This window comes from Lactuca virosa, chromosome 1, assembly GCF_052849685.1.
Source record: "Lactuca virosa cultivar CGN04683 chromosome 1, Lactuca_virosa_CGN04683_v6, whole genome shotgun sequence".
Classification (NCBI taxonomy): domain Eukaryota; kingdom Viridiplantae; phylum Streptophyta; class Magnoliopsida; order Asterales; family Asteraceae; genus Lactuca; species Lactuca virosa.
Genome location: NC_136426.1, coordinates 131,062,661 through 131,079,027, shown reverse-complemented (window position 1 = coordinate 131,079,027; position 16,367 = coordinate 131,062,661). Strand labels below are relative to the sequence as shown.

The window sequence follows — 16,367 nt, the reverse complement described above, 5'->3', positions numbered from 1 at the left end:
GTAACTACAATAAACAAAAGGGTTTTTCTCTCAAACATCTTTTTGTTGAGGATGGAAGTAATGGAAACATAGTTCCATATAATAGACTAAAACCGATCTTGATAGTGCTAACTCTAGAACAATATATTAGGTTAATATTGTTATTATAAATTTCAAATAAAAAATAATCAAGCCGGGTAAAATATATTTTTAAAATACTTCTTGATTCGTTCTATTACTATTTTTATTTTCATAATCTTTTTAGAAATGAAAATTTTGTTTAGAATTTAGTTATCCCTGAATCATAACAAAATTTGGTACAAAATGGGCTAACCCAAATGGAACTAGTACTCCACACTAAATGGGCCAAGTGGACAACCACATTTACCAATATTCTTTTAATTATGTCGAATGTATTTTGAAGAAAAAAGAAAAGCAAGAGCGGTAACACAGAAGCAAGCATGCGCCTTAGCTCACCTGAACATTACCTCGATTTGGCGGGATGAAGACGCCCAAATAAATTCACAAATAAATTCACAAGTATCTTTGTTCGAGCAAAAAAGAGGGAAGAAGATGAAAATTAGGTCAAAGTCAAATAGTAATCGAACGATGCTTACCGGACATGAAAGTTTGATCAGATTAATCGGCAAGCGCCGACGATTCCTCCCAAATCGTCAATCTCTTCTGTCAGACCCCATTCAGGTTCGTCTTTTTCTATTTTCTTCATAATCAGTCATACATGATGGTTATTGGTTATAATATACTAATGTATGCGATATTATGATCGGATTCTGTTTGTTTTGATTTTCAGTTATCTTCGAGTCTCGTGAAAGTTGAAAATGGAGCAGAAGATTTGTCAGAGGAACGTAATGATAATTTGGCGGGGACTTCGGGTTCCGATAAGGTTACTTGCCCGGTTTGCGGGAATAAGGTTCGAGGAGAAGAGTACATGATCAACTCTCACTTAGGTATGCCTGCAGTCCAGCTTACATTTGAGTATTTCTGGATTAACCTGTTCTTCCGTGAATTTCTTTCTTATGATCACCTTTATTTTCTTTTTGGGTATTTTGTGTCCGAACTATTGTCAATACTTGTTCTTGGTGAAATTTCTCTTCCATCGGGATATGTCTAGTTTGATTCATTCATAGGCATAATCCGTAGAGCGAAGTTTCATTAATGGTTTAAAGTGGCCTATGCAATCTAATGTTTGTTTATTGGTTTTATATATCATTATTGTAAGCTTAATATGTTCTATGATCTTGGAAAATCTTATCTTGATGAGTTTTTAGTTTGTTTTACACATTTGCACTCTACTGGAATCTTACAGATGCATCTGGTTTTAGATGCATGTTTAACAAGAGGGACCAAACGAAAATTAAGCCAGCAGACACTTCTCCAGTTCAACTTCTCCCCCAGATCAAAGGTCCAAGCTTGCCTGACCAAATCGGATGATACAAAGTCCAACCTTACCAGTGATGTTAATGAGGTTGATACTGAGGAAACCGACAGTATCATATATGAGTCATCTTCAAGTTCAGACAATGCTTTACTTGTGAATATAGATGGTTCAGCCGAAATCTCAGTGAATGATGACACTGTAAATAATGGTGGAATAGTCAACTCTCCTTCATTGGTTTCTGAGATTGAGGCCTCTGAAAATGAGAGTGGTGACTTGGATGATGACATATCTGGGAAGATTCTTGCAACCTTCATTGTTGGCAGAAAGTTTGGTGAAGAAGGGGAATTACATACAGAAACAAATATTACCTTCTGTAGAGATCCTGAAAATACTAAGGATCCTAATGCCATTAAGGTTAGTTAATCTCTTTACTGTATTGGTTACAATATGATTTCAAATGCCCTGCAAATGATTAAAGAATCACATGGCTTTTGATCCAGGTTCTTTCTGCAGAATCTGGATGTAATAAAGTGCTTGGTTATATACCTCGAGAGCTAGCTGAACATTTGTCAAAACTAATGGACACATTTGGCTTGACCTTTGAGGTATAATAGAATTTCCCTCGAATGCTACCGATTTTTTGCTAAATAATGTGTCTTTTTTTGACCATATGATTGTATTACAGGGTCGTATTATGTCTGTTCCTGAACACTCTCATGCTGCTGTTCCAATTCAGATTTGGTGTCAAGAAAAGATTCCTTATAGTGAAATAGAAGGCGAAAAAGTTAAACTCTATAAGTCATTATGTCAACAAGTTTTAGCCACTGTCAGATTAAGTGAGGAATCCCCTCCTGGCATGATGAAGTACCAACAAAACTTTTGCCTGTTGCTACAAGAGGTTTTGAGGACGACACCTCATGTTTTCACACATGATGAAAAGACCCTTTTAGGTACCTATATCATACTCTGTATCATCTATACATGCCCCATGTTTATGTAGAATCTCATACTAATATTTCCTTATGTATGTTTTCTGTTTGCAGAAAATTTCCTTTTGCTTTCTAATGATAGCCAAAAGCTCTTTATTCGTCTTTATACACGAAAAGGTGTCACTTTATCTCTCCTTTAAACATTAGATCATCATGTCCTATTATTATTATTATAGATTTCAGTAATTTGCAACTCTGTAGATATGAATCATATGATATATAATTATATATCTATATTTCTTACTCCAGGTCCATGGTTTCGGATGTCTAATATATCTTATGCTGAAATATTGGATCACCAATCAGCAGTGAAGGAACTCTCTGGTAATTTAACTTTGTATTGAAACAATTTTACATAAGGCTAAAGTTCAAAATTTTATGACCTTGATGAGATTGTTTATCTTGTCATCATGCAGCAGGAGGTTATGTTTGTTCCACTGAAACCACAAGTGAATTACATAAAGATGATTTTGAAAGAGTCTTGAATCTCCTCAATGTTGGTGAGCTGAGGGAAATGTTATCTTTGATTAAAAAGGTTTGCATTATATCAAAGCTGGATTAAGCTATCAAACAACTTTTTTTCTTCCCAAAATTATATCTTGATGGAGCATTCTAGAAGGATCCTCCTAAATTTGGATGATACTGTAATTGTGCTCCTAAATTTATCTATTGGCTTCTGATGACCACACAGGAAAAGAATTACTGTGTGGACAGATACGGGCCATATATTCTTATCACTTAATACATATAAAAAGATATTTTCATCATCTTTTCACATTTAAATATCTGATAAATCTAATTATCTTTCAGAAACACAGTCAAAGTCCACGCAAACAGGATTCTATTTCTGCACTTCTTTCATCATATGGGGATAAATCAAGGTCTTGTGATTGTTTCATTTCAATTTTCAAGTTCTCAACTCTGTTTATGTTAATTACTTTCTTGTATTAATTATAATCATCAATCATGTATCCTTTATACTGTAGGTCATTGTTAAAGAAAATGGTGTTGGAGAAAACAGGGTCTTGCATACGTATTTCTCCAGCAGCTGATTTGCTAATTTGGCGTGTTGAGGTAGTGTACTAACTGCTATGGTCTCATGTTAGGAACGTAATCACTCATTCCATTCCTGTTTCTTTTTCATTCCATTCCATCCAACCAAACACACCCTAACTTTTTAAGTTGTTTCCATGTAGAGGCTTTTCTTCTGTAATGGGGAACAAGATCTGTCAGCATTTTTACTTGTGGATTTGGGAATTGTCAAGTATCCAACTTACAATTGTGTCATCACTGACCATATTTTTTCTAACCGAAATGATCTACTATCTTATGAAGAGGTAACACAAATACACTATAATATATTAATATTATCATTTATTTAAAATATCCTGTAGCCTTTATTAATCTATAATTGTAACCTCTCAACAGGCACTTGAAGTTGCACAAATCATGGATGAATCTCTTGAAGAAAATAACTCTTCAATGGTCTTAAAATGTATTGCAATATCTGATTCCCGAATATCCAGTCAAACCTCCAAAAATTTATCCTCACCCTTTCCATGCTTTTCTGCTTCATGGATCTACTCCAAGGTGGCTCTGTCAGGTGTTTCCTTTCTCGAGTCTGAACGTAGGTAAGGGCAAAATGGTATTTTTCTCATCTTTTTTTGTATGTGATTTTAAAGGATGAGATGATTTACTTTCACTCAGGTACAATGATGCAGTTAACTTGCTGAAACGCCTACTACTTAACTTTCCTAATGATAGAAGAAGAGGGTATTGGACATTGAGACTTTCAACTGATTTGGAGCATCTGGGTCGGGTCAACGAGAGCCTATCCGTTGCTGAAACTGGGTTGGATGATCCATGGGTTCGGGCCGGGTCAAAAGTATCATTACAAAGACGGGTGCTCCGGTTAGGAAAACCACCAAGAAGATGGAAAGTTCCAAGCTTTTCAGACTCCATCAAACGGAAGATTCCAGAGGTTCATGTTAAAGGTAGGCCATTAAATTGTAAAATCGGAACAAAAAGCCGGTTTTATGGAGAAGATGGAGAACAATGTGGGGTAGAGGAGCTTGCTCTACAGTATTACGCAGGAGAAGAAGGTGGTTATTGGAAAGGAGTTCATTCAGAAAGTGGGATTTGGTTGACTGTTTTCGGGATTCTTATGTGGGATGCTATCTTTGCTGACGTGGCAAATGTCTTTCTCACCAGATTTCAAACATCACCTTTAGATCTGGAAACAGACTACTTTTACGAATCCAGGAAAAACATTATAGAATCTTTACTAGTAAAAATCCAACAAGGAATGGGTGAAGAGATGTTGATAACTTCATGGGAGTTGCATTTCGGGACAGCCTGTCGTTGCGTTAACTGGAACAGACACTCGTTGACTGAGCTTCGAGCGGTTGTGTCATGCATAGGTGGCGGTTGTCTGGCGTCCATCTGTCGCCACCTGGCGCAGGATTACCGGAGTTGGTCTAGTGGGATGCCGGATTTGTTACTCTGGCGATTTCATTTCGATTATAGCGGTGAGGCTAAGCTTGTTGAAGTTAAAGGGCCGAGAGATCGGGTTTCTGAACAGCAGCGTGCTTGGCTTTTGTTTTTTATGGATTCCGGTTTCAATGCCGAGGTTTGTAGGGTCAATCCTCCGGTTAACAAGTAAGATTTGTTAAGTTTTCGTATAATAAGGGTAAAATCGTAATTTTACATGGAAGGAAAATGGTAACAAGTTTACTAAAACCAAAACAGATGGTATACTATACTACAGGGACTAAACTTGCAGTTTACTTTAATATATATATATATATATATATATATATATATATATATATTTACAAAATTGTAATAAGATATTTAAGAAAATGGGAACACAAACCAATCAAATGTGAAAAATTGTAATGTATTTGTATTGATTTGTTTATAGTTGTAAACTTGCAATTTATTTTCTTGTTATAATATGTTATTATACATAGAAAAATTTATCCATGTAAACAATCATTTAAATGCAAAAAGTATCACATCTATTAGTAGATAGATTTTTGTAAGTATATTAAGAGTAGATGCTAGAATATACAAGTAAATAAAAATGTGTTATAGTTTTTTTCATTTAGCCCAAATAAACATGACTTAAATGTGTGAAGTTCTTAAGAAGATGATATATTTGCAATCAAGTCCCTTTAGGTTAAGGGACATCCGATGAAATTGGAATGATACACAAATTAAGAAAATGTCCAAATAATATAAATATACAACATATTTAAAACACATAATTCCTTAAACCATATTTTTCTCATATTAAATAAGGTGAGACATGCAATCCCATAATTAATTTCTGAAATAACACCTAAAAATTATAAATTTTATAGTACAAATGTCAATGACAAAAAGGTACAATGGTTAAATGTGGGAATGGGGCCATGTGGTTACAAAGATCAACCAGGGTTACACCCACATGGATATGTCAAGCACCAACCTTGCAAAACTATGTGCAATTTATTAACAAATTTACAATCTTTTGATTCTTTGATCAAGTCCCTCATTTATTACCAAATTTGTCTTTTTCTCCCTTCTTAATTTAGTTCCAATTCTTTCATAATGATTCATGTCCCACAATTTCAAAATTATGTTCCTTCTTATTCCATGGTGGGCCGACCCGGTTAACCAATGTCGGGTTCATATGATGGGTGGTTGGATTTGAGTATTGAACCATGGTCCATGTTGCAATTCAAGTATTGTTGTAGTTAGTTGCACCATATAATTTAAGGTGATGTGTGCATGTGTAATATGAAAGCGATCAAACGATATATGAACAATCATAATCACATAATTTTATTACTAGAATGGATCGTAGAAGATAATAGTATTTGGATGCACTTGTATTTTTTGGAATTGTTGTAAAGATACATAGAGTTGGAAAAATTATGAGTTTTTTTTAAAGAATTAATAGAAACACCTTTTATATTATGGAAGTATTTTAAAATATGAAGAAAAAAATGATCTATCATGCATTGTCATATATATATATATATATATATATATATATATATATATATAAAGGTTCTATGGAAAACAAAAAATATATTTATTTTATTTGGAATGAAAAAACGTTACAAAAATCTCAAGTAATAACCAAAATTACAAGAGTTTTTAGACTAAAATTGAAAAAATCATATAGAGACTAAAAATAAAATTTACTCTAACTAAAATTAGAAATAACTTACCAAACCTTTAATAACCAGTTAATTTCAATTTAAAATCACTAATTAAATATGAAATACACATCCAAAACACCCAAAATAAATGTCGACAACCTAAACAGTAAACAAAGTACAAAGTGAACTCCCATTTGACAAAAGCTTCGATGACTTGTACAGTGTGCTAACATCATTTATGCTGACTTTGCTCTTCTTACTTGTACCTTACAACTCAATAATCCACCTTACAACATATTTAGTTATTTACGACATCAAATATCAGCTTTTAGTGACGTGTACACTCTTCTGACACCAATTGGTAGTTATGGTTACAGACCTCTTTACTGTGTTATTAACACTTGTACAGTACAACTCACAGATGCATTCCTAACCCCTTTTAAGACCAACAAAATCCATCTTCCCTCAACCATAAAAACTCCCACTCAACTCCTCAAACCCAACCCATTTTCCCTCCAAACAAAAAAATGATCAACTTCAATGACTTGTACAGTGTGCTTACTGCAGTTGTACCTTTATACGTAACAATGTTCTTAGCATACGCGTCTGTAAAATGGAACATTTTCTCACCACAACAATGTGGTGGAATAAACCGATTTGTCGCCATTTTTGCTGTTCCTCTTCTCTCATTCGAGTTCATTTCAAGAATCAATCCGTATAAAATGAACCTCAAATTCATAGCAGCCGATGGTGTTTCAAAGATTTTGACATTAATCGTTTTGTTTTTATGGACAAATTTGTCAAAAAATGGAAGTCTAGATTGGGCTATCACGATGTTTTCCCTTTCTACCCTTCCTAACACGCTTGTTATGGGAATCCCACTTTTGAAATCGATGTATGGTGATGATAAAGAATCAATCATGGTTCAAGCGGTTGTGTTGCAGTGTATAATATGGTACACGTTGCTTTTGTTCTTGTTTGAGTATCGAGAAGCTAAGAATTTGATACTGACAAGTGGCAGTGGTAACAATATCAGTAACAGTAGCAGTATTAGTAACAGTCAGAGAAATGATGAAAGTTTTTGGGAGGTTCAAGAAAGGGTGGAGAGAAGTACGCGAAATGAAGATGATATTGTTAATGTAATTCAGAGTCTTAATAGGGTAGCACCCGCAATCGCGACTGCAGTTGATGATGATAAAAGAGAGTTGCATTTGTTTATTTGGCGTTGTAGGTGTTGCAGTTCTCCAGGTAAGTACGGATAAATGATGTTTAATAAAGAAAATACCCCTCATGAAAATTTGTAAAAAAAGTCGGTATTTTTTAGGAAAGTCTCATTTTCTTTGAGTTTCTCTGTTAAGTCGTTCTTTCTGAATTAATAACAGATGTATGCGAACAATCGGTCGAAGTATGCAATAGAGAGAATGAGAAAGCCGAGAGTGTTGAGGAACTGAACATTATTGAGTCTCCGGGGTCACCTTCAATGTTAAAGAAAATCTTGAAAATGGTATGCTTTAAGCTGGTGAAAAACCCTAATTCGTATGCGAGCATACTTGGTCTTAGTTGGGCTCTTGCTTCTTGCAGGTAAACATCTGTATTTCTAAAGATCAAGATTTTTTTTTTTTTTTTTTTTTTTTTTAAATTTTTTTTTTTTTATGATAAAACGCAGATGGGGAATAAAGAAGCCACAGATTCTGGAAAATTCAGTTACCATTCTCTCAGATGCAGGCCTAGGAATGGCAATGTTCAGTCTAGGTACGGACAAACCCTTGAAAATAACATATTATACTGCATTTGGTTTGCACTAGACTGGTTGACTAATGTCAATGGAACAAAAATTGGAATTTTTTGTTCCACACAAAAATGTGGGACAGTTAATTTCTCGTCTATGCAAAAGACGTAAATGCCATTTCTCATCGTGATTATACAAAATAGCCTTGGAAAGCTTGTTCGGTCTCGTCCAATCTACTCTAGTCTTGTCCCGTGTAACGGGACATGACTGAATGACATAGGACCGACTAAACAAGCTTTCTAGGGATATTTTGTATAATCACGATGAGAAAGGGCATTTACGTCTTTTGCATAGACGGGAGATCAAGAGCAAGTCCCTGTCTCACCTTTTTGGGTGGAACAAAAATTTGCATTTTTTGTCTTGTTGACATTAAGTCAACAGTCCTAGTCCAATGCATGTCAAACGTAGTACAGCTTATTCTGTTTTGTTTGTTAACAAACAGGTTAACATGCCTTTAGTGAAATGTTGTAACAACTTTTTTAACTAAAAAACTTGCATCTATTATAATGTTGAAGGTTTGTTCATGGCTTCACAACCGAAGCTTATAGCATGTGGGAACAGATTAGCAGCCTATGGCATGGTGGCAAGGTTTGTAGCGGGACCCGCCGTGATGGCAGTTGCTTCTATAGGTGTAGGTCTAAGAGGCACTATCCTACAAGTTTCTATTGTTCAAGCTTCTTTACCACAAGGGATTGTGCCCTTTGTGTTTGCTCGTGAGTACAACTTGCATCCAGACGTTTTGAGCACTGCGTAAGTCATATATATATATATATATATATATATATATATATATATATATATATATATATATATATATATATATATATATAGGTTTAGGTTCTATGGAAAACAAAAAAACCCTAAAAATCATAAAAATGCATAAAAAAAATACTTAGAGATCACAAAACTTTTTTTTGAAATTTTTTATCAAAAAATCGCAGCTTTTAACATAAAATCGCTGAAAAATTTTTTGAAATTTTTTTTTACAAAAAAAAAAAAATATAAAAAAAATTGATTTTTTATTTTTTTTCAGCGAAATTGTTAAAAATGCTGCGATTTTTTGATAAAAAAATTCAAAAAAAAGTTTTGTAATGTCTAGGTATTTTTTTTATGCATTTTTATGATTTTTAGGGTTTTTTTGTTTTCCAAATAACCCCTCCCTATATATATATATATATATATATATATATATATATATATATATATATATATATATATATATATATATATATATAGTAATTTGATCTTATAATAATTAATTTCCTAATCCATTTTGTTTCTTTACAGGGTCATTTTTGGAATGATAATATCTTTGCCTATCACAATGCTGTATTACATCTTACTAGGCCTCTAAAAAAGGAGGAAAAGTTGATTCATGAGTGTTCATAATATCAAAAGACCTAACTACATTTGTCTAAACAAAGTATTTAAAGTAAGATTTTGTTTTTTTAGGTGTTAATCTATAAGCTTATACTTTCTTTAACTAATATGACTGTATTAGCTAGGTGTTCTTTCTTTTGACTTAATGGAGAAAGAATGAGTTAGTAGAGAAAGTCAGGGAAACGAGGCTTACCCATTAAGTCCCAACTTTTTATAAATTGTCTTCATTTACTTTTTTCTTCTATTTCCTCAAGTGTGTTGTTATTTTCTCGAGGAATGGCAATGTACTTTGATTTCTTTCTACTACAACATTGTACTTTTGATTTCTCTCTTATTAAAGCATTGTATCTGACAATTTTGCTATATCATAGCATTGTATTTTCATTTTTTTTTTCTTATTAGGACATTGTATTTTGAAAAAAATCTACCCTACTTAGCAACTAACTTGAGCCATAAAATAATCCAATAAGTTTATTTCAGTTCATATGGCATATAAAGCTTACTTGTGGCTAATCTCATGCTCAATCAATCGCACGTTAAAACGGGTCCCATCTTCATTTTATCCTCATAATAATCATCTTCCTATCTTCCCACACCATGTAACTGGGACCCACGATATGAAAACATTAATAGCGAAAACAAATAGGATCTTAGTTTTTCATATCAGCTTGTTTAGGCCCCTACAAAATATGCGTACATTGCAACATATTAACATGGACAATGAGAGAATGGTTGGCATATGATATAAAGGGTTCAATGGTTCAAGAGTAAAAGAATAAAGCATGATTACTATTTTTAATTTCTTTGGTAATTGACAAAAGGGTACAAAGATATTCTCAGTTTCATGTGACTTGTTTTGTCCATGTCAGAAACATGTAAGGGGCCCTAAGGCCTGATAAGACTTATGAAGTACTATCTTTGAGGTAGAGGAGTTTTTTAACCATCATACTTGGCTTTTCTATGCAAACTGACGAGCTTTCTTTAAAAATTGTAAAAAGGAACACTATATCTTACAAGAATGAACACTATACCTAGTTGGAATCTGTATAGTGCCCCTTGTGATCACATATTCAACTATCATCAATCGATATAATCGATAAAGACACACAATCATCTCTAGTTGAAATCAATAATTCACAGCCAAAAGGGTAAAGTCATACACTTTTGACTGACCATTTTGACAAGCGATTAGAATAGGAAAAATCATTTTATCATATTTTAGTCAAAGCTAATGTACAGACCTTATGTGTGTGTGCAATTTTGGACTATTGAAGGTGAATTCTTGAGGGTTTAGTAGGGATCTGCAAGATTCTATCAAAAACTGAGGTAATGTGCTATATATACACCAACTCAGTATTGGTTGTTATGTTTGAGATTGATGGGTTATAAGTTAAGGTTTTTTATGATGTTCATATGTTGAACCCTAATTTGAATGCTTAGTTGAAATGTTGGATATATTTTTTAAACATCTTCTCATAAAGGTGAAGCTTTTAGTATTTAAAGTTCTTTTTTTACTAGTGTTGGCAGATTAAACGAAATCATGTTATGGGAGAGTTCATTTAAACACTCAAATCACTATAGTCTATAGAGTAAGGTTATTTATTAGTCAAGATCCCGTGTTAAGTTGTTAGTAAGCCGTTACACAATACCACATCCATCTAGTTAGATTGCATTTATCACTGCATAACATTGCATTGCACGCTTACATTTGTAAGCATATCATGTAGTTTCTACATACTTATCATGCATTTAGCACGGAGTAGTATTTAGTTACTCACTAAGCTAGTAGCTTACCCGTTGTTTGTTGTTGGCATGTAATACAGGTGTAGCTCCTAGCAACAAAGGTAAAGGGAAGGCTTAGCCTCATAATGGCTATTGGAAGCTTTAGAAGGCTCCCTTTTTGTTCTGATGTAGTCATTTGTATGTTAGCACATGAAGAATGCCATTATATGTATTTTTGTATGTGTATTTTGTGCATTATCTAACTTGCTAATTGCTATGTGGCCGTATTTACATAAGTACATATTTTTGGTTATTTTAGTTAAAGTTTCTGTCATTAACAATTTTTTTTTGGGATGTACTTCTTGTTAGAAATTGGATGATATGATGGTTTAAGTGAATTAGGTTTCAAGTTATAGATACCTTAGCTTACACTAGCAAAAGAGGACTTTAAAAGGGACATAAAATTTGAAATATAGTTGACCAGTCCTTATAGACAAGTGTACCATAGTCAACTATTAGCCAAATTTTAAAGTTTATAGCAGTTTGTTGCCTTAAGTACAGAATTGCCATGCTACTTTATATGTAGTGGAGGAGGAAAGAATGCTACTTGGTTAAATTTTTAGTATAGATGCATGCAGAGATCGGTTGGGATATGTAGGTAAATTGTGATTAAAGTACTTGTGTAACGTCCAGTTCCTGGTACGTATTTAATTTATTAAATGTCTTTTATAAAGAGCTACTCGGCGAGTAGTAGCCCTAACTCGTCGAGTAGATGCCGGGTTGGATGCGGGTTTTAAGTGATCTACTCGGCGAGTCCACGCCTGGACTCGACGAGTAGGCCAGTCTGGAGGAAACCCTAATCCTTAGGGTTTGTACCCTATTTAAACGTCCTTATAGCCCCCATCCTAGCCTCCAGCACCCTTAGTGTTGGATTAGGTGTCTAAGCCCATAACTATAATTGGTATGTACTTGAATTGATAGCAACACAATCCTTTTGGGTTGCCCTCAACCTAGCAACTGGACAAGGAAATTATGAAAGGAGAGATACTAATTTATAAGATTAATAAATTAATATAAATGATTTATTAATATGTTAAAAGATTAATATATTAATTAGAAATCATTATGTTTAATTAATAGTTAGCCAGAAATTAATCAGAATTAATTTTGGGGTTAAAAGTATTAATTATAAAGTGCAGGGACTAGTTTGCAATTATCTAATAGTTGAGTGGAAGGCTCCAGAACCTCCTTGGAAGGAGGTGGACGAAATCTATAGGGGAAACCCTAAGGATTTCGTCCAAGGGGTTTTGGATAAGACCTTTGGATTAGCTTAGGCCCCAAGCAAAGGAGTATTAGAGTTTTCCCTAAACCCTAGATCCCTCAGCTATATAAGGAGCCTCCCAGCTCCTAAATTCGACTACTCCTACCTTGGAAGAAACCCTAGGCCGAATTTTGCATACCCTAGCCTCTCTCTCCTTCAAGTTTCCTTCTTGCTAGTTCTTGGGTGTGATTCCATTAGAGGCATTACATTTGTGGTGCTAGGCTTCCAAGAAGATCAAGTTCAAGAGGATTAACAATTGTTTGCTATAACAATTGAAAGGTATGTAATTCTGAAACCCTAGTTTGTTAATTTCGAAATTAGCCTCTCTCCTCTAGGGTTCTTGTTTGCAATTCAAAGTTATATGTTCAATAGTTAAAACATAGATCCAAAGTAGGTTGCATGTGAACTTAGGAATTGTTTTTATAGTTTATTTGTTTTACCTAAAACCCATCAGTGGTATCAGAGCCATTGTTTGTTTTAAATTGAATTGCTATAATAGTTGAATTGCAATTAGGGTTTATAGCCATTAAACCCTAAAGGCCAAAATTTTTGTTTTTTAGGGTTTTTGGTTCAAAGGGTTTTTCGAAAAACCCTAGCCTCCATGAACCTTAATCAAAATTAGGGTTAGAGTTTTGGAAAACCCTAGCCTCCTCCCTTTAATTTTGAAATTTGCTTGTTGTTTTAGGGTTTTATCTTATTTTGGATAATTATTACTTGATTGGATAATTATTGCCTAATTGGATAATTGAGAAAAATAAGGAAATTATCCTTTACCCTAATTTTCGAAATCTAGAGGGATAAGGATTAGGATTAAATTAGTTGTTTAATTTGATTAGATAATCCTTACAAGATTTAATAGATTAATTAAAAGTTAATTAGTAGATAATTATTAAATCTAGTTATTTGGTTTATTTTAAATTTAAATTAATAGTTTAATTTTTCGAAATTTATATATAAACCTTAAAGTTTTAAAAAGTTTAAAACACACCTTATATATGTATTATAATTAAAAGTTTAATATTATATATGTATAAGAATATGGTCAGTCAAATCGCTAGTATGCCTCATTCAGTAAGCTAGTCTATAAGGGGGGTATAAGGAAACTGCCTATAAAATGGTAGTTCAATGGGTGTCCACTCTTACCCACCGATTCCTTGATTAGTGGAGGGTCGTTAGCAGAACAGATTTGATAGGACAACTACATCTCATTAAAAGTATAATGTTATTAAAGAAAGTACTAGAACATTATTTTACAAAATCCCAACTCTAGTTACTTTAGGAAAAATGTGAAAAGTATGCTAATCCATGAAATTGCACATTATGCTTTATTGGTCGTTAGTGGAACGTGTGTGGTTAACCAGCACACTAAAAGGCACTAATAAAGAGTAGTAATGGGTATCTCATAATTGTCATTTTGATGGAGCGTGTGTGGTTTACCAGCACATCAATAGTTAATGATAAAGACAATGAGGTTACCAAGCACATTTGCATGGTTATTCACATCTTGTTTGTGATCCTCGGCATCCCAGTCACAAATAGAAGAGCATAATCTGAGATTAAAACATGTCATTGAATAGTTTTAATGTATCTCAAAAGAATTAGGAATTTCACTTCGTTTATTTCGTCTAATCGTGGAATTGGTGAATCGTCATTCACCTACCTTTATGAAATTTACACTTGGATCTCGGCATCCCATTTCTAAGTTGTGAATCTTCATAGTTGGATCCTAACCTTAATATTATATCTTTGGGTTATTATATTGAGGTATCTTGAAATCTAACTAAAACTTTCTTTCCTTTCAGATGTCTACTCCTGGAAACACTTCTGCTTCATCATCCTCCAACCACAACTTCTCTTTGCTCAACATTTGCTCCAAAGTCGTTATGGATGGCTCTAACTATAACGATTGGATGCGTAACATCAAGATGACGCTTTGATTTGAGGACAAAGAATATGTCCTTGAAAAGGAGCTCAAAGAGCTTGATGAGTCTAAAGCTACTCCTAAAGAATATGCTGCCTACAAGAAACATTATGATGATGCTACCAAAGTGGCATGCATCATGGTCGCAACCATGTCCCCAGAACTGCAGAGGTACTATGAGGACTACTGGCCCTTTGAGATGAACAAGGACCTTATGGAGAAGTACCATAAGCGAGCTCGTCAAGAAAAGTTTGAAGTAGTCAAGTCACTCATGGCTTGCAAGATGAAAGAAGGGGAGTCGGTTGTGTCTCATGTGCAAAGAATGCAACGCTACATAGAGCGTTTGGTCAAGCTCAACATTCACTTTGATGAGGAATTGGCCATTGACATGGTCTTGAACTCATTACCTGATTGTTATGGTCAGTTTATTCTAACTTACCATTTGAACAACACTGAGTAGACACTGGCCCAATTGCACAACTTGTTGCAGACAGCTGAAGCAGGGATGAAGGGTAAAAGTACAGCCTCCACTCCTGCAAGTGCCCCTGTCTTGGCTATTGGACAGGGAAAGGGGAAAAAGAGGAAAGGTCCTCCTAAGCAAAACTGGAAGAACAAGGCTCAAGCTGGGTCATCTAGTAATGGCCCAAAGGCTAAGCCTAATGCTACCATTCCCTATGTTTCTGATCTAAAAGATGCAGATTGCTTTTATTGCAATGACAAAGGGCACTGGAAGAGAAGCTGCCCAAAATATCTGCAAGATATCAAAGACGGCAAAGTGAAGCCATCTTCAGCAGGTATTTACACTATTTCTTCTAATAACTCATTATCTTCTCGTTCATGGGTCCTTGATATAGGATGTGGTTTTCACATCTGTTCTGATTTACAGGGGCTAAAAGAAAGTGAGGAGATAGAGCGAGGAAGGATAAACTTGATCATGGGAAACAAGAAGTCTTCACCAGTGACCAAGATCGGAGTTTATCAACTTTTGCTTAGTAATGATGTTAGATTAGATTTATTAAATTGTTGCTATTCGTCTGAGATGACGAGAAACATTATTTCATTTCATGCATTGTTCAGACAAGGTTTTAAATATTCTTTTAATGATTTGAATGGTTCAATTTCTGTTTATAAGAATGGTGTTTTTGTATTTGAAGCTTTGCCTTGTGATGGTGTGTATGAAACAGTGACTTGTGTTGATAGCTTAGGAAATAGTGTATTTAATATTGACTTGTCTAATAGTGTAGACAAGGCATGCTTGTGGCATTGTCGTCTTGGACACATTAACAAGAAACGCATAGCCCAACTCCAAAAGGATGGAGTGTTGGAATCATTTGACCTAAAATCAGATGATATGTGTGAATCTTGTCTTTTGGGAAAGATGACAAAATCACCATTCACAGGGTCTTGTGAAAGAGGTGAAGGTCTGTTGGATCTCATACACACAGATGTGTGTGGGCCCTTCAGATCAACTACAAGGGATGCTAATCGATTCCATGTGACTTTCACTGATGATTATAGCAGATATGGCTATATCTACTTAATCAAACATAAGTCAGAAACCTTTGAAAAGTTCAAAGAGTTTAAGCATGAGGTCGAAAATCAATTAGGCAGGAAGATAAAGGTACTTAGATCCGATAGAGGCGGGGAGTATCTTAGTATCGAGTTCAACGACTATCTGAAAGAATGTGGGATAGTCTCACAATTAACTCCTCCTAG

General features: G+C 34.3%; 2 protein-coding genes across 6 annotated transcripts; both read left to right on the top strand.

Annotated features, from left to right (window-relative positions):
• Positions 1–513: 513 nt before the first annotated feature.
• LOC145158159 (zinc ion binding/nucleic acid binding/hydrolase) lies at positions 514–5,242 on the top strand. Of its 4 annotated transcripts, none has more exons than XM_079077105.1 (13): positions 514–681; positions 791–947; positions 1,323–1,792; positions 1,879–1,983; positions 2,064–2,328; positions 2,422–2,484; positions 2,617–2,691; positions 2,784–2,902; positions 3,178–3,248; positions 3,354–3,441; positions 3,564–3,704; positions 3,796–3,994; positions 4,075–4,215. In XM_079077105.1, the coding sequence occupies exons 1-13, from the start codon at positions 553–555 to the stop codon at positions 4,098–4,100; spliced, it is 1,908 nt and encodes a 635-aa protein (XP_078933231.1). In that variant the 5' UTR covers positions 514–552; the 3' UTR covers positions 4,101–4,215. The 4 variants fall into 4 exon arrangements, with proteins under 4 accessions (XP_078933231.1, XP_078933223.1, XP_078933219.1 ...); XM_079077097.1 differs by having other exon boundaries at positions 515–681; positions 2,787–2,902; positions 3,796–3,998; positions 4,075–5,242; XM_079077093.1 differs by having other exon boundaries at positions 515–681; positions 3,796–3,998; positions 4,075–5,242.
• Positions 5,243–6,973: 1,731 nt separating this feature from the next.
• Positions 6,974–10,088, top strand: LOC145158151 (putative auxin efflux carrier component 1d). 2 transcript variants are annotated; one of them, XM_079077090.1, is made up of 5 exons: positions 6,974–7,766; positions 7,901–8,099; positions 8,185–8,270; positions 8,823–9,020; positions 9,595–10,088. In XM_079077090.1, exons 1-5 carry the CDS (start codon positions 7,046–7,048, stop codon positions 9,609–9,611), a joined length of 1,221 nt encoding a protein of 406 aa, XP_078933216.1. In that variant the 5' UTR covers positions 6,974–7,045; the 3' UTR covers positions 9,612–10,088. The 2 variants fall into 2 exon arrangements, with proteins under 2 accessions (XP_078933216.1, XP_078933211.1); XM_079077085.1 differs by having other exon boundaries at positions 8,823–9,057.
• Positions 10,089–16,367: the final 6,279 nt, after the last annotated feature.

Coding starts and splice junctions, on each gene's coding strand:
- LOC145158159 (XM_079077093.1), top strand. CDS start 553: ATGAAAATTAGGTCAAAGTCAAATAGTAATCGAACGATGCTTACCGGA. Junction 682..790: donor TTCTGTCAGACCCCATTCAG/GTTCGTCTTTTT, acceptor TTTGATTTTCAG/TTATCTTCGAGTCTCGTGAA. Junction 2,903..3,177: donor TGTTATCTTTGATTAAAAAG/GTTTGCATTATA, acceptor ATTATCTTTCAG/AAACACAGTCAAAGTCCACG.
- LOC145158151 (XM_079077085.1), top strand. CDS start 7,046: ATGATCAACTTCAATGACTTGTACAGTGTGCTTACTGCAGTTGTACCT. Junction 8,271..8,822: donor AATGGCAATGTTCAGTCTAG/GTACGGACAAAC, acceptor ATAATGTTGAAG/GTTTGTTCATGGCTTCACAA. Junction 9,058..9,594: donor CCAGACGTTTTGAGCACTGC/GTAAGTCATATA, acceptor GTTTCTTTACAG/GGTCATTTTTGGAATGATAA.